The sequence below is a fragment of the Plecotus auritus genome (genome assembly GCF_963455305.1).
Source record: "Plecotus auritus genome assembly, chromosome: 4".
NCBI classification, from domain to species: Eukaryota; Metazoa; Chordata; class Mammalia; order Chiroptera; family Vespertilionidae; genus Plecotus; species Plecotus auritus.
In genome coordinates, this window is record NC_137775.1 from 63,810,483 (window position 1) to 63,829,034 (window position 18,552).

Genomic DNA, 18,552 nt, shown 5'->3' on the forward strand with positions numbered 1-18,552 from the left:
AATTATGAAATAGGATGGTATGGAAAGAAAAGTTCATCAAGATTTTTGCCTTAATAATTTACCTGCATGGTGATACAGTGTATCATTTCAAGTTATTACAGAATATGGGTCAGAAAACATATTTTTAAAATGCAAACTTTTGTAGTACTGACTTATTTCTTCTTTTTGGGGGGGGTTACTCTTTGCCATTTTCTGTCTGGCTACCTTTAAAGATTTTCTTTGCTCTTTTCTTGGTCAGTGTGGTATTGCCAAATATCAGTGGGGAAAAAACAAAACCTTTATATTTAGCTTTTCTTAAAATACAGATTTAAATGTTTAAAATCCACATATTTTAATTTTGATACATTTGGGATATAGGGTGTTTTTTAAAATACAGTTTCTATTTTGGAATAGGAAGTCATTTATCAAAAAGTTGCATAGAGCCAAAACCGGTTTGGCTCAGTGGATAGAGCGTCGGCCTGCGGACTGAAGGGTCCCGGGTTCGATTCCGGTCAAGGGCATGTACCTTGGTTGCGGGCACATCCCCAGTGGGAGGTGTGCAGGAGGCAGCTGATCGATGTTTCTCTCTCATCGATGTTTCTAGCTCTCTATCCCTCTCCCTTCCTCACTGTAAAATATCAATAAAATATATTAAAAAAAAAAAAAAAGTTGCATAGAGCCCAAAGCCAGGGATCCATTTGTATGTTACTGTGTTGTTGTTTTTTTTGACAACTAAACATTTCTGTACAGACCCAATAAAACCTGTGATGTACGAAAAAAAAAAAGTTGCACAGATTGTTCAAAGAGTCCTGTGTGCCCTGTATTTAGTTTAACCCTAATGTTATAATCTGGTACAGTTCTCAAAACTACTAAACCGACATTGATACAATATTATTAACTAAGCACCAGACCTTACTCATATCTCAACAGATTTCCCAATTAACTATATTTTCTTGTTCCAGGATTTTTGGTCTAGGATACCATACTGCACTTAAGTTTTATTCATTTTCATTGAACTTCTTGCTGTAAGTCAGATAGATGATCACTTAAGATCAGTGTGGTGGTAAATTGAATTTTCCATTCTTAACTTTTTTCCAAACTATATGCGAACTATTGGACCTCTCTATTTGAATACCTCAAATTTGTCTCATACTTCAAAATGTCTAAAGTAGAATTTTTGGCCCTCTGAAACTTGTTATTCTAAGCCGAGGAGTCATTTTATTTTAGACTTTTTTATTCATTTTTTGGGGTGTATATTTAGTAAATTAGACATATACTCTTTTCTAGTCTTTTAAATCTGTTTTCTTTTACTGTGGCCACAGCAACATTTCACGCCTTGGTACTTAATGCCTGGAGTTCTACATCATTCATTCACTTACCAAGTAAATGTTGAGTCCCTACCTTATATCTGGCAGTGGACTATGATAAATGAATTTTTTTTAGAGTTGCAGGATAAACAGGGAAATGGCCTCTGTTCTAGAATTTACAGGTTGTCCGATTATTTGCTCCAGTCTTATTTCTGTACTGTAGGACTTAGCTCTACCAGGATTTCTAAATCAGGGTTTCTTAACCTTGATACTGCTTACATTTTGGGCCAGATAATTTGTTGTTCTGTGCATTGTATTGTGTTTATCAGAATCCCTGCCTGTACCCAATACATTTTAGTTGCAATCTACTCTACTCAATACTTCTCCACCATGATTGTGACAACCAAAAATGTATCTAGACATTCCCAAATACCTCAAATAAAATTGCTTCTAGTTGAAAACCACTGCTCTAAATGTTCTAAAATACAAATATGCTCATATCCTGCCTCCTTTCTCCTGATGACTTTGAATAGGGTCAGCCCTAAATGTGGCTCACAAAACTGACTTTTTTCTACTTATCCTGCCTTTTCCTAACCTGGACTCTGCTCTAGCTTTGTACACCTCTTCCGCAGCCCTTAGAATCAGCCAAACTGTCTTTTATCCCTTTGTCTCTGCACATGTTTTATTTTTCTCTGCAGTGTCTCTTTTTTTGTCTATTCATCCTTTAAAACTTAAATGTCACTAGGGTAGAATTAAGTGCCTACTGTTAGTTATCTCTAGTATAGCTTTTTTTTTTTTTTTAATGTTTTTATTGATTTCAGAGAGGAAGGGAGAAGGAGAGATAGAAACATCAATGATGACAGAGAATCATTGATCCACTGCCTCCTGCGCGGCCCACACTGGGGATTGAGCCCGCAACTCGGGCATGTGCCCTTGACCAGAATCGAACGTGGGACCCTTCAGTCTGCAGGCCAGGGTTCTAGTATAGCTTTTATCACATAATTGTAGCTATTTATTTACCTTTGACTTTTGTAATATTAAACTTTTAAGCCCTGGAGGATAGGGATTATGTTTTATTTTATTGCTCTTTATAGACCCAATTCCTCAGCATCCTATATAATAAAAGCTCAGTGACCATAACAGCAGAATGACCGCTCGACCAGTCACTATCAGGTGCACTGACCACCTCTCGGTCCCTCCCCCCGGCAGGCTCTGATTTCCGGATGGTGAACGGGGAACCGGGGTGGGTGGCAATGGGGGGCCGGACTGGCGAATGGGTAGAAGAGCCGACCTCTTGGTCCCTCCCCCTGGCCTGCAGGCTCCGATTGCCGGATGGCGAATGGGGAACCGGGGTGGGTGGTGGGGGATGCGGCGGTGCCAAGCCAAGGCCCTCATGGCTGGGGTGAGGCTGGCAAGCGGGCGGGAACGGCTGGTCTCTCAGTCCCTCCCCCTGGCCTTTAGAATCCTATCGCCTCATGGCAAACTGGGAACCTGGGTGGGTGGAGGCACGGGAAGTGGCCAGCTGCCAGCAGCCAGGGAAGATGGCCCTGATCTCAGGCTAGGCCTAGGGACCATACTCACGCACGACTTTGTGCACCGGGCCTCTAGTTAGTAAATATTAAATAGACAGTAGTTAAGTCATGTCATTGATGAACTGGGATGAAACAAGGAAAGTTCAGAAGTGGGTGAGGGTAAAAAAAATAGAATTGGTGGTTGGAAGAAGAGAGATAAGTGATCCAAGGGTAGCTTTATGGAAAAAATCCAGAAACTGATATTTAGAAAATGAAGGTTTATTAGTGAACTAAGTTATCAATTGATTACACTTGGAATATTAGAACCTATGCTTGTACAATTTAAGAAGCAACTTTTGAGCTTACCTCAGTGCTGGTTGGTTTTTAAATATATTATTATTTTAAAATTTTTAATTATTGATTTAGTTTTTTCAGAGGGCAGGGGAGAGAGAGAGATAGATATTTGTTGTTCCACTGATTCATGCATTCATTGGTTTATCTTGTATGTGCCCTCCAGGGTTTGAGTCTGCAACCTTGGTATATGGGGATGACGCTTTAACAACTGAGCTATCTGGCCAGGGTTTAACCTTGTTTTATTTTACTCTCTGTTTATAAATCCGGACTACTTTGTACCTACTAGTCTGTGATGTAAATTGTAAAAATTTAACAGACTTAATTGAGGTAGTAACTAAAACTTAGTTATTGCCCTGGTTATTTTGTCTCTGATCTTATGCATTTATATAGCATCCTTTTGCCTTCTCTGAAATCTTTATGCATTAGTCTTGTACCAGCTGTGTCTATTTATAGGCATACCTTGGAGATATACCACCGCAATAAAGTGGCTATTGCAATAAAGCAAGTCATAATCTTTTGTTGGAAGAAGGTCCGTCCAATTTGTAAATAATTGCAATATCTGAAACACAGTAAAACAAACCACAATAAAATGAGGTATGCCTGTATTGACTTATGTATAGGAACATTTTGTCTCAGAATCTGAACTCTAGAAATAATAAGGCTTGATATATTCTTTCTTTCAAGTTTATATCTTGCCACATAAATACTTAAATTTGAGAGGAAATATTCAGTTCTTTGAGAAAGCTTTAGAATCTTGTCGGCAAACTGATTAAATTTTTTCTAAAATGAAATTTTGTTTTTGGGAACCTTTGATTTCTTTTACAAAATCAGCTCTTGCTTTTAGTTACATCTCTTCTGGTCTATTCTTATTGCAGTCAAGAGATTAAACTGCAATTACTTCAAAGCTGTTTTATAATATCATACCCACTTCTTTCTTTATAAAAGTCTTCAGCTTACTTTTCTTGGGAAATAGTCCAAAATTTTTGACCATACCTTAGAAAGTACTCTGTAGTATGCCCTCTAAAACGAAATTTTGTTTTTGGGAACCCTTTGATTTCTTTTGCAAAAACAGCTTTTGCTTTTAGTTACATCCCTTCTGGTCTATTCTTATTGCAGTTAAGAGATTAAACTGCAATTACTTCAAAACTATCTTATAATATCACTAGAGACCCAAAGCACAAAATTTGTGCAAGGGGCTCAGCCCTCACAGCCCCGGCTGCCTCAGCCCTTGCAGCCCCAACTTCATCCGGAAGGTTTTCTGGATGGTTGTGCTGCTGTTAGGTCCAATTAGCATGTTAGCACTTTATTACATAAGATACCCACTTCTTCCTAAAAGCCTTCAATTTATTTTCCTTGGGAAATAGTCCAAAATTTCTGACCATGCATACTCTGTAGTATGTCCTCTATCTTCTCAGTCTCTCTTTTTTATTGATTTTTAGAGAGAGATGGACAAACAGACACCAGTTTGTTCTACTTATTTATGCATCCATTGCTTGGTTTTTTTATGTGCCTGACTGGGGATTGCACATGCAACTTGGCATATCCGGAATGCTGTGACCAACTGAGAATCTTAGCCCTCTGTCCTCTGTATGCTAACCATAGTACACAACTTCTTTAACTTGTTTGAATACTATATTCTTTCCAGCCTCAGAGCATTGCACATGTTCTTTCCTTGACCTAGAATATGCTTCCATCTTTTGCTGTTCATTTTCCAGTCAAAAATAGCGGAACTTTTTCAGTTTAAATGTCAGTGTTTCAGAGAAATCTACTCTTGATTCTCAGATAAAATCCTCCCCCCGCCCCACCCAAAGTTTAGTACCCTGTACTATATATTTCATAATTTCCCAATACCTTTTGTTTGATGCCACTTAATATTGTAAGTCCTTGTTTCATGTCTGTCTTCCCTGCTAGACTGCAATCTCTCAAGAGGTAAGTGCTTTGTCTTGTTTTTCTCTATTATATCACTTAGCCCATACTTGGCCAAAATAGGTGCTCCATAAAATGTTTGTTGACTGGGAAATGAATGATTAAAATATTTTAAATAGCTCTGGCCAGTGTGGCTCAGTTGGTTGAGCGTAGTCCCATGCACTGAAAGGTTGCCAGTTGGACTCCCTCTCAGGGCACATGCCCAGGTTGCTGGTTCAGTCCCTGGTTTGGGTGCATATGGGAGGCAACTGGTTGATGTTTCTCTCTCACATCATTCTTGTTCTCCTTTTCTTTTCCTCTCTCTCTAAAATTAATAAAAACTTAAAGATATATTTGGCATAAAGCTATAGCTTTTTAAAATTTATTCAGTACTAGAGGCCCGGTGCACAAATTCGTGCACCAGTGGGGTCCCTCGGCCTGGTCTGCAGGATCGGGCTAAAACCGGCTCTCCGACATCCCCCGAAGGGTCCCAGATTGTGAGAGGGTGCAGGCCAGGCCGAGGGACTCCACTGGTGTACATTCAGGGCCAGGGAGGAACGTGGGAGGTTGGCCAGCTGGGGAGGGCTCCAGGGTGTGTCCGGCCCATCTCAGTCCTGATCGGCTGGACCCCAGCAGCAAGCAAACATACCTGTCGGAGCGTCTGCCCCCTTGTGGTCAGTACATGTCATAGTGAGCGATTGAGCGGCCTTAGCATATCATTAGCATATTACACTTTGATTGGTTGAATGGACGACCTGACAGGCTTTTATTATATAGGATTTTTATTGATTTCAGAGAGGGAGAGGAAGATAGAAACATCAATGATGAGAATCATTGATCAGCTGCCTCCTAAATGCCCCCTACTGGGGATTGAGCCTGCAACCCGGGCAAGTAACCTGACTGGAATCAAACCCTGACTTCCAGGTTCATAGGTCGATGCTCAACCACTGAGCCACGCCAGCCAGGCAAACTATTGCTTTTAAAAATAATTTTTTTTTAAAGAACTATAAAATACATAAAATGTTTAAAACTTAAAATGTTACATTATTTTCTGTTTGAAGCAGCATCAGACTAGTTTCCAGAAAAGAAAAGAGGAGACAGAATAATACAAACCAAGTAATTATACAATTCTAGTAAGTTACAATCCTAGTAATTGTAACGTCTGTTTTGTTTTTAGTGCTTGTTATGTACTTCATTCATGATATTTTTTGTTTAACTTTTAGAATCATTATTGCTTTCTGTATTTTATTTCAGTTAGTATTTGTGTTCTTTTTTTCAGACAAACATGGTATCTTTCAAACAAGAGGTACAGCTAAACATCAAAATAGACTGTGTAGAGATTGGGAGGATAGCTACTGTGCATAGTAATTATGTTAGTTTCAGTAGCAAAATGAGAGAAGCTCTCATGAGCATAGTGTTTCCCAGGTGATTATTTATTTTCCTTTACTCTTCCATTCTTTTTTGCCTTCCTCCTTTTTTGAGGGGGCCAAAAAGTTGATTACAGAATTATCAGGATTATCCTTTTAACGTTGCAACCTCCTCCTACTTTAACTAAAGTTGGGACTTTTGTTTGTTATAGTTATAAGTTTGTCTTTTACCTGTGTTGGTCATTTGTTAGCTATTGGTGTAGGATGATACAGAGATCAGATGATGCTGTAGAAATAAACCAGTCTGCATTGGATTATTTCCCAGATTATCTCTGGCTAGTAACTTCAGAAAAATTATTGTGGCAAGCTTATCAGTTGGCTTTATAGTGAATTAAACATTAAAAGTTGTTCCTTATCCAATTCCTTTCCAAATTAAATTGAATCTAAACTATCTGTGATGTATTAGAAACAACACTTATAGATAAAATTGTTAGCCCTTTATATTTTACTAGAGGCCTGGTGCATGAATTCGTGCATGGGTGTGGTCCTGCTGGCATTGAATTCGTGCACGGGTGTGGTCCAGCTGGCATGGCACACCCCAATCAGGGTCGGGAGCCAAATTGGGGGCGAGCCTGCCTGGGAGGAGGGGCCAAAGGCAGTTGACGGGCTGGCTCAGCCCCCTGGTTGAACTCTCAATCGAGGGGACAATTTGCATATTGGCCTTTTATTTATATAGGATGGCTTTTGAGTCAAACCAGATGTGAATTCTTTGTAGCATACCATTCAATCCATTGTCAAATAGGCAATGTTGATTCTCTGTGGTATAGTACATATTCAGTTAGTATAATGTACTTAATTTTTAGTTTCCTTTTTATGGTTAAGTAAACTTAAATTTCTTACATCTTTATCTGTGGGCCTATTTTTCTCAGTTTTTGAATATAAGTTAATCTCTTTAGACAATTTAGATATTTCATATTGCTTTTATGAGTTCCATGCAGTAGATTGAACTATACTTTAATTAAAAAATCAAGCAGAATGAATATATGCTCAATGGAGAAAACTTGTAAAACAAGAACAGCTAACATATCAGTCAGTCTCGCTGATTATCTGTTATTAGTACTTTGGTATGTTTCCTTTCAGTCTTTTTTCCTAATAGTTGTCTTTCTAGGCAGCATAGTAAAATTGCACTCTTTGGAATCAGACTGTTTGAATTCAAACCTGGGCTTCATCTCTGGGAAAGTTAAATTTTGTCCTTCAGTTTCCTTATTGGAGACTAGAGGCCCAGTGCACGGAATTCGTGTTCTATAGCTCTTTCTCCCCACACTGTGTATTGTATTTTGAAGTTTATCCACATTGTTAATTGCTACAGATAAGCCTTTTTCTGCCATCAGATTCTTCAGGTCTTTCTAATAAGAGACTCTTTCTAGCTCTAAGCCCTGGTGACTTTTCTCTTCTTCATAGCCATTTGACTTTTGGCTTTATCATAACTTCTCTTTTAGTGAATTATGTAGCAATTTTTGACCCCCCAGCCATATCTCCTTTTCATTAGAATATTTTTTGTGGTTCTTTCTTTTTTTAAAAAAAATATATATTTTATTGTTTTGTGTTTTTTTTACAGAGAGGATGGGAGAGGGATAGAGAGTTAGAAACTTCAATGAGAGAGAAACAGCCATCAGCTGCAACTGAGGTACATATCCTTGACCGGAATCGAACCTGGGACCCTTCAGTCCACAGGCCGATGCTCTATCCACTGAGCCAAACCGGTTAGGGCTGTGGTTCTTTAAAATGAATAAAATTCTATGCCTTATCAAATACTTTATACCACACAGTATATTTGTCTGATAGGAATTCTGGAATCACCAATATCATATAGTATATATATGTAGACAACTTTTGGGACTTCGAATGAACTTGGAAGGTCATTTTTATTTAGTTAGAATAAGTTCCTGGTCATGGATGTAGCATTATTTTGTGGGGAAAATTATAGTACACCCATTATATGTATGGATTCTGAATCCATGAATTTAACCAACCATGGATCAAAAATATTTGAGAAAAAATGTTACATGTTGCTAATGTATACTGTTTTTTTAAGCCTAAGATGGTTGTGTCTATACTGAACATGTTCTGAACATGAACAGACCTTTTTTGTCATTATTTACTAAACAGTACAACTATTTACATAACATTTACACTGTATTAGGTATTATAAGTAATATAGAGGCAACTTAAAGTATCCATGCAAATACTATACTAGTAGAATCACAAAATAAAATAAGTTAAAATATAGTACAAAAATGAATTTAATAAAAATTAATCAAAATACTCTTGATAAAGTACTCTGGTGTTATTTCTGACCTGAGTATCCCTTTTTCTGTATCAGAAAAGAACCCATGTTGTACTGAAATACCTTCTGAGTTACATATTTTATCTTCTCTGCTTCCTATTTAATTCTGGTAATCAGAAAAGAGCCCACGTTGTACTAAAATACCTTCTGAGTTAATATTTTATCTTCTCTGCCTCCTATTTAATTCTGGTACTGGCACAAAAATTGGTTTTCAGGTTTTGGGATCTGACAGCCACACGCTTCTTCTTGTACTGACTATACTTTCTCCAGGGCTTTGATTTCATGAACTCATACAAGTTAATAGACACTAGTTCTGGGACTCTTCAGTTCTGATTCTTAAGGGGGAACAGCTTTCCTACACTGTAGTAGACATTGTATAGCATATTATATTGTTAACAGTTAAAAAAACTTTTAAAAACCTCTGCATTTTGTTAATTCAGAGTAATTTAAATATTTAACTCATCTTTTTAAACAATGGTTAATTTTGATCTTAGATAAATTATTGCAGTCGCACCATGTGTCATTATTGTCCATTTTACAAAGTGCTTAGCAGAAGGAGAAGAAAATTTAGAAGAGGGGGTTATGGTATTTCTGCTTTATGTTCATTCTTACTTGCAGAGACTTTATTATGTATTTTTCTAATGTCCTAAAAATGTAGTTACTGTGGTTATTGCAGATGCTCTTTTCTGGCAGCTACCCATTTACCCCCCATGAAACTTAGTTCAAATGGTACAGATTTGTATAGTGAGAAAAATTATGGTAACACTATGTTTATCTTTTTTCTAAAATCCTCTGCGTTAAAAACTTGGTTCCAGCTATAGGAAGAAAGCATCATGTTCCTGGATAGAAAAGTGTCAATTGTTTATAAGTGAATGAAATTAAAGTTATATTTTCAACACATTGATTCTTTTGCAGTTTTATTTATTTATTTATTTATTTATTTATTTATTTATTTATTTATTTATTTTTAAATATATTTTATTGATTTTTTTACAGAGAGGAAGGGAGAGGGATAGAGAGCCAGAAACATCGATGAGAGAGAAACATCGATCAGCTGCCTCCTGCACACTCCCCACTGGGGATGTGCCTGCAACCAAGGTACATGCCCTTGACCGGAATCGAACCTGGGACCCTTCAGTCCGCAGGCCGACGCTCTATCCACTGAGCCAAACGGGTCAGGGCTGCAGTTATATTTATTGTTGAAAGTATTACAGATGTCCCCTCTTTTCCCCCATTGACCCCTCCTAGCCCCCACCTAGGCCTTCACCATGGGTTATACACATATACAATAAATTGATGTCTTAAAAAACTTTTTAGTGATCTTCAAATTAGATAATAAATAATCAAGACTAAGACATTTCAAAATGGACACATAATAAAGTAAAATAGCCAGATAAATATTAAAACATCATTATGTATAAAATTAAAATTTTGGTACTGGCATATAAATAGACATATTATCAGTGACCTGGTACAGAAATATGTATATAAGACAATGAAAATTTAATGGACTAAAGAAGGATTAGTAAAGGGAAAGGCTGGGACAAATAGTTGATCATCTGGGGGAGAAAAACCTTCCCTCCAAATTTTCACTCACTTCATATTATATACTGAACCTCCAGCTATATTAAGGAAATTTAAGCCATCAAAAAACTAAAAGATGTGAAAATGGATATTTATTGTACTGTTGGCTGGTAGGAGGACTTTTCATATTAAAACAGAAGAAATTACAAACGAAAGGAAAAATATTGTTAGAATTGACTAAAAATTTTGAAATTGTGAGATGTCAAGAAACAGCATAATATGGAGAGCAAAGTATATTATGGAAAATGTTCCTAGAAATGTAACTGGAGAGATTAAAGTTGAGAAACTTGTTTCTAGTCAATCATACTGTCAAAGTTGAACACAAGTATGTTGAACTTAATGCCTTGTTCTTTTTGTTTAGGAATATAGCATAGCTGTTAAAATGCTATTTATGAAGGAAACCTTTGCAAATTCTAAAATTTGCTTTAGGTGGTAAAATTATGGATTTTTCTTTTTATTTTCTACATTGAGTATGCATTAGTATTACGATTAGAGAAATAAATCAATTCTTGAAAAATAACTTATGTTTGAACTAGGAAAACGTGACTTGTGGGCCAATTTGATTTATCATCCTAGCACCTTGAGAAGTAATCCTATCTATATAAAAGCCTAAGCAACCATCACAACCAAATGGACGACCAAACAGGCTGCGTGGGGTGACCAGTCCGGCAGGGGGGTTAGTGAGGGGTGACCAAATGACCGAGCAGCAGGCTGCGTGGGGCAACCCAGCCAGCAGCGGGGGGTTAGTGAGGGGTGACCAAACGACCGAGCAGCAGGCTGCGTGGGGCAACCAGGCCGGCAGGGGGGGCAGTTGAGGGTGGTCAGGCTGGCAGGCAGAGGCAGTTATGGGTGATCAGAGGGGCAGTTAGGGGTGACCAGGCTGGCAGGGAGGGCAGTGAGGGGTGATCAGGCCAGCAGGCAGAGGCGGTTAGGGGTGATCAGGCTGGCGGGGGGGGGGGGGGGGGCAGTTCGGGGCAATCAGGCAGGCAGGCAGGTGAGCAGTTAAGAGCCAGTGGTCCAGGATTGTGAGTCGGACATCCCCCGAGATGTCCCGGATTGGAGAGGGTGCAGGCTGTGCTGGGGGGACTCTCCCCACCCCCGTGCACGAATTTCGTGCACTGGGCCTCTAGTCTGTATATATATAAAAGCCAAGCGACCTGAATACCAGAACGACTGGAATGACCCGGTGCTTTGACGCACACCGTGGCCCTGGTTGTCCCCTACCCCCCGGCCGGCCTGGCCCTGATCGGCCCTAATTGGGGAGGGCCAGCTCGACCCCACTCATGCACAAATTCATACACTGGGCCTCTAGTATAAAAGAAAAGGCTAATATGCAAATCGGTGGAACGTCTGGTCACTATGATGCGTACTGGCCACCAGGGGGCAGACACTCTGTGCAGGAGTTGCCCCCTGGTGGTCATTGCGCTCCCACAGGGGGAGCACCACTTAGCCAGAAGCTGGGCTCATGACTGGCGAGCACAGCGGCAATGGTGGCAGCACTAAGGATATCTGACTGCCGGCTCAGGCCTGGGTGAGTGGGCCTGATCCGGCAGTTGGACATCCCCTGAGGGCTCCCTGATTTACGAGAGGGTGCAGGCTGGGCTGGCCCCCCCCACCCCACCTGAGTGCACAAATTTCGTGCACCGGGCCTGTAGTAGATAAGAACCATCGGTTAGATACGTGTGCACAGTTATATCTAACTTGAAGAAATCATGGGCCTTTTGTTTATCTCTAGTAATTAATTCTGTAGACTTTTGCACATAGACTTGGCTTCAAAGATTGTTCTGAATGATTTGCTACAAATTACACTTGTTATTTTGCTCCTTTTCTCTCTTCAGACTTTAAAGAGATTGATACTTGAAATGGATAACAGTGATTTCTGGAATGTTAATTTCATTTACTGGTCTATTTACTTGGAAAACTGAGTAAATATGTTTACTTCTATTTCCCTCCAAATTAAATCCATTTAGCAGGGCATTGAAAATGAAGGAGTATTTAGAAATATTTTCCATTTGGAACCTGTACGATAAAGAAATCCTCCATTTTTGTTTTATTCCTAAACGTAATTGTTTTATTAACATGTAATTTTTCATTAAATTCACCAAATATATATTGATCATCTACTAAGTGCCAGTTACCACAGTTCTTAGGCTAATCAAAGAGCAAAACAGACAAATCCTGCCCAGATAGAGCTTATTATAGTGTAGTGGGGGATATAGGAAATTACTAGTGAACATAATAAGCATATTAATGTAAAGCATCAGGTGATAAGTGATGGACAAAGAACAATTTTAAAACTACATAAAGGGGGATTAGGTGTTGTGGGTGGTGGTGGTAGGGAATCGTTGCAGTTTTCAATGTGCTGATTAGGTTAGGTCTTGTTGACAGAAATATGAAGAAAGACTTGAAGTGGGAGGTCAAGGAATTAGCCATATGTGGCGGGTAGTATCCTAGTCAGATGGAATAGCCAGTGCAAACATCGTAAATTTAGGAGCATACCTGATGTATTGGAAGAATGGGAAAAATTGGAGTGGCTAAAGCAGACCAAATAAGGGGCAGGGGGAGTAATAGGTGAGGGCAGAGAGGTGATGGGATACAAGATTATGCAGGGCCTTGGTAGACTGGTGTATAAAGAATTTGGTGTTATTCTGAATGAAATGAAGAGTGGTATACTTTTGAGCAGAGAAGTAAATGTTGCAAGGCAACCAGTTATATTCAGTACAGTCTTCCTAGAGGAGGTGACATTTTAACTGGCCCTGGATATGAAAGAATTTTCCAAGTAAAGAAGATAGAGATTTGCTTTGGCAGGCTTAATTTAAGAATATTTCTCATCACTGTACTTATGAAAATAAATGTGCTTTTTAAACTGAAGTCATATATGCTGCTTGATTTAAGGTTAAACTATTGTAATGTCATAGAATGAACTTATTTCTTTGTGACCTCTTATATCTGTTTAACCACGCTCATTTAGAAAATTGATGTTCTAGTCTAATAAAATTTAAGGAGTTCCTATAATCCAAGAGACATTTCTTTCCTCTTTTACTCAAATCCAATTAGTCTACTAACAGTTTCTTTAGAAAGTGAATAATTGCCATTTGCATTTCTGCTATAAAACTATAAATTAAATTGAACTATCTTGGGTATCTTACTATTAACTAAAATTCATTTATATACATTTTTATTTAAAAGGCTCTATACTCAGTTGTAAGAAATACGTATATGACAAAATTTCAGCCTTTAAGGCACTTAAGATCTGGTAAGGGAAACAGACATATTATGCAAGTTGTATAGTAAAATAAAATGTGAATTTACTAAGAAGGAGTCCTATAACATTGTTCTCTCTACTTTTGTAGAAATTATTCCATCTGGTCAGACTTTCAAATTTAACCTTCTCAAATTGAACTTTAACTATTGAATCATACTTGTATTTCTTTTTTTAACTCACTGTATCAAGTTTGAGTTACCAGCTTACTACCTGAAAATTCTATATACTCGTCTCTCTATAGGTCATATCTTTCAGTTGAACCAGTTTGTAATTTGGTTAAGAGCAAGGTTGTGGCTAGTACCTTCTCCCTTAGGACACAGTCATAGTCAGTAGTTAATTGGTAGTGAAGCATAACAGACTAGTGTGGAATATAATTTTAACTATAAATATATTGCACTTAATGTTATGTTTCTGGAAAGTCTTACTTGAGAAGTTGACTGTAAAATAACTTTTTGAGGATATCTTTTTTTTTTTTTTTCTGTTGACTCTCAATGAAAATGAACTTTAGGTAAAGATTTAGTAAAAACTGTTTAAGAGAGCAGTAATATTTTTTTTCTCTTTACCTGAGGGAAGTATTTTTGCTTAGAAAATACTTTATCAACTCTGATTTTCCCAATGATCTTTACAAAATAATCAGTTAAATTCCAACACATAATCAAGTGCTTGATCACTAAAATAATAGTTTTGATATTATAATTACCATCAACAATCATTTTTTATACCTGAACAATGTTAAATATTTTAATAAAATTGGACATTTTTAGAATTTTGTTAAATTTTAGAGAGAGGGAATTAAACTATGTTTTTTAACTGTCAATGTTGTGATATATGTCATCACTTATTTTCTTACAGAAATGTCATTGATTCTTAGTGTTTGGATAAGATTCTTTGCATTATAGTTTGGCAAGACAGTTGATGTCTGTGTTTTTATGTGATGCCTGTTCTAAATCAGTTTGGAACCAAAGCACTGGAGGACGTCTTTACCAGGCCATTTCTGTGTATAAGGAAAGATGTGTCAGGCCTTATTAGAAACTTATTGAATCACTGTATAACCAACTTAAGCCTAAATATACTAATTCATAGCTGTTAAAGCTTATCTTAAATATTCATAGATGTTGAAATAGATTTTTGTATCGAATTTACATGTTAACAGCAGAAGAGATAATCTATCTTATATAATAAAAGCCTAACATGCTAAGTGCCCGACCACTCGACTGTTTGACCAGTCGATATGAGGTGCACTGACCACCAGGGGGAGATGCTCCGGCCTGTAGGTTAGCTTGCTGCTGGGGTCCAGCCAATTGGGACAGGGTGAGAGGGGCCGGACACACCCTGGAGCCCTCCTGTGGTCCCTCCCCGGTCCTAATCGTGCATCAGTGGGGTTCCTTGGCCTGGTCTGTGCCCTCTCGCAATCCAGGGCCCCTTGGGGAATGTCTGCAGGCCAGGTCGAGGGACCCCACCGGTGCACAAATCCATGCACTGGGCCTCTAGTTAGAATTTAAAATGATTGATACAGTAAAAGAACATAAGGGTAATGTAATTATTTCTTGAAATGTTATTGTAAAATATTCTTCCTTAAATCTCACCAGTCCCCAAGATTTTTTTTTTGTGTTTTGTTTTCAAATATATAAATAGTATAAATATACAAGCATTTATTGTATGTGGATAAAAGAAATACTGGTGTTATGTATGCTATAACTGAGATATTTGTGCCTCGCCAATAATTGCTAGGCTCTAAATCTAGTTTAAATAGCATTTTTTATATGTATTTAATTATCTTTGGGATTAAATTCAAGTGAGAAACTATAGTCCTTACTATCCATCTAGTGCTTACTAGATGGTACTTACAGTTAGAAATAAAGCTTTATATTAAAAAATATTTAGGTGAATAATGTGCCTGCTGATCAGTCAGCATATGTTTATAGAACGTCGTCTTTGTTCATAATTATCAGTATAGAAGATAAGTACAGTCATAATTTAGTTGGAAGAGAACATCTTGTGCTGTCGTAGTGAAGTAAATTTCAATTATATTTGAAAGATAGTTAAAATGGATTAGTTGAAAAAAGAGCAAATAGGCTTTAGAGAAAGAATCACTCACTATACAGTTGTTTGTCAAGATAACCAGTTTAATTTTAATTTTTAAAAATAATACAGTGAATTATTTTTCTGTCTTCATTTAAAGTTTTTAAAAGCATCACTTGGCATGTCAGATTTAGTGTGTTTAGGAATTGCTGGATGATAAAAACTAAAAATTACTGGATCCAGTTTGACTGCTTTTGTAAGAAAACCTATCTCATAAAGGCTTTTAAAGAAATAATATCATATAAAATGAGACTAAAACTGAATAAAGAAGCCTGAGTTTAAATTCTACCTTCATATTTATTTTGTGACTTTGGACATGCCATTTAAATGAATTTGATTCTTTGTAAAATGAGGATAAAAGTGCCTAACTTATCGAATTTCAGGTGAAATAATATGTTTTTATTATGACTGTTTTGGAGACTTTAACTAGGAGCCATATACATTAGAAAGCATTGTTATTATCAACATATGAGAAATTAGAATATGTGAATTCTTAAAAGGTAATAATTAAGAAAAATAATTTCTGAATTATAAATATTTTCCTCCTTTTTCTTGGTAGCGGATACTTTGTTTTCAAGGAGGCTGAATGGGAAATACAGGCTTGAGCGACTTGTTCCAACTGCAGTATATCAGCACATGAAAATGCATAAACGAATTCTTGGACATTTGTCGTCTGTGTACTGTGTAACTTTTGATAGAACTGGCAGACGGATATTTACTGTAAGTAATTTTAAAAATATCTTAATTCATATGAAGAATTGAAGAAACATTGCTTATAGTTGAACTTCAGATTAAACCTTTATTTTTCCTTTTAATAAAAAACTGGAAATTCAGGTAATTTAGCTTATTCTCAGAAGATTTTACTTAAAGCTAGACTTTATCCAAGTTTGGAAAATTCCTAAAAGACATGTTATATCACAGTCACAGCTATATTATAGTCCCACATCATGGATAAGTGTAATTCCCAGCATTATTTCAAATATACAGTTTGAAATTTTGTAAAATGTCAAATAATAACTTTAATTCTAAACCCAAGGGCATTTCCAAAGTGTGTTAAGCGTATTAGAGGAGACTACTAAATGTGTCTTTTTATATTACTTGTAGAAAATGGCTCGTCTATGGGAAATTTCCCTTCAAAATTGTGGCAGAAAAAATTCTGAGCATATTTGACATGCTTTGTTTATTAGCTTTTGTCCTTAACACTTCACTCTTTAACGTGTATGATGTTGTATTCAAAGAGGCTCTTTGGGTTTATTTTTTATTCTTTTAACGTGTTGAATGGAGAAAAGCACTGGTTTTCAGTTTTAAGTGAGAAAATTATTTTGGGGGGAATTTCAGTTTATTTTTGGACTCCTTAACTATTAAATCTACTGAGGGTAATATTTTTCATACTAACAATACTTGTATTTACAATTAAATTACTCACAAAGTTCTTAATTTCTTTTGAAATAAGAAAATAGCAAATGGAAGTTAAAATGGAAATTCCTGTCTCTGTCTTTGAAGCAAGCAGCTGTGAATTTTACATAGTTGAGATAGTTATAGATTCCTCTTTTTAGTAAACATGCTTATAAACTGAGATTTATTTATATCTACTACTCCTGTACTTGTATACCCAGTCATCGATAAACCAGTAGGATGTGAGAGAAATTTTTATACATATCTTTTCTCTGGTTCTAATTCTTTTCAAGTTTTTGTAGGTCATTTTCTACCTTAATATTCCTCCATTTTACCTTTTTTAAAAAAAAAAATTCCATTGTTCTTTATGAAGCAGCATAAAAGTGAAAAATTTTAAATTTTCTAACAAAGGTTATTTTCACAGTGAAGAATAGGTATATCTGTTTGCTAAAGTGTTTGACATATCTGCAACAATAATTACATTTAGCTTTTTCAAATTTATTATACTAATAAATTCAGTTCTCAAAGCAAAATGAATTTTTTATTTCTAATGTTTAAAAGAATTCTTTCAAAAATAGTCTGAAATAATGAGGAAAAAACATTGTGTTTGTACTTCATTTTGGTGAGTTAAAAAGTTATGCCATTGCATTGAGATTATAAAAAATATGTAATTTCTTAGTCTTTGATGTCTGTAAAGTACCTTGTGGGAATTCTTTTTTAAAGATTTGAATTAGGTCAATAATCTAGAATTCTTTTTAAGGAAATGGAGTGAAATAATGCTTTTACTCTCATAAGTTTAGTTAGCGTGGTAGGTACAGACAAGAGTTGCAAGACCCCCACTCTGAATCAGCAGTTAGAAAACTACTACTGTGAGTAAAGTCTAACTTACCACCTGTTTTTGGAAATAAAATTTTATTCAAATATAGACATGCTTAGTTGTGTATGTATTGTCTATGGTTGCTTTTGCAACAGCACAGTTAAGTAGTTATGACTACAAAGCCTAAGATAATTACTATCTGGCTCTGTATAGAAAAAAATTGCAGCTCCTATTTTAAATGTATAATTCCTACTTTTAAGATCATTTGATTTGGGCAACAGGAATGATATGTGAAGATGAAACTATTTTCAGTTATTTTCCTTTGAAGATAAATGAAGGGAGAAAATTATCACTATTATTTTATATGGTCTCAACAAAAGTCTAAAAATGTTGATGTTTTACATATGTGATACAATTTGCTAATTGTGTCAAAGTCTGTCTCATTTGTAATTTTTTATTGGTGATTTGCAGTTACAGATTCCAAAATGTTTCCTTATGAATAGAAATGCAAAAATATGAGAGTATGTTATTTAAAATTTTCTTGTATTTTTATGATTAACCCCCTCAATTGGCAAGTAGAGTAAATATGTGTTCACTGTTCATAACTTTATAAAGTGGGATGGCTGCTGGGTGGGTGTT

The 18,552-nt window shown here is 36.5% G+C and overlaps 1 protein-coding gene across 3 annotated transcripts in view; it reads left to right on the top strand.

Annotated features, from left to right (window-relative positions):
* Window positions 1–18,552, top strand: part of PHIP (PHIP subunit of CUL4-Ring ligase complex) — a 146,714-nt gene that overhangs the window by 23,940 nt on the left and 104,222 nt on the right. For all 3 annotated transcript variants that reach the window (XM_080666553.1, XM_080666554.1, XM_080666555.1), the window contains one exon: window positions 16,261–16,421. In XM_080666553.1, coding sequence (XP_080522679.1) covers window positions 16,261–16,421 — 161 coding nt within the window. The remainder of the gene's footprint in view (window positions 1–16,260; window positions 16,422–18,552) is intronic.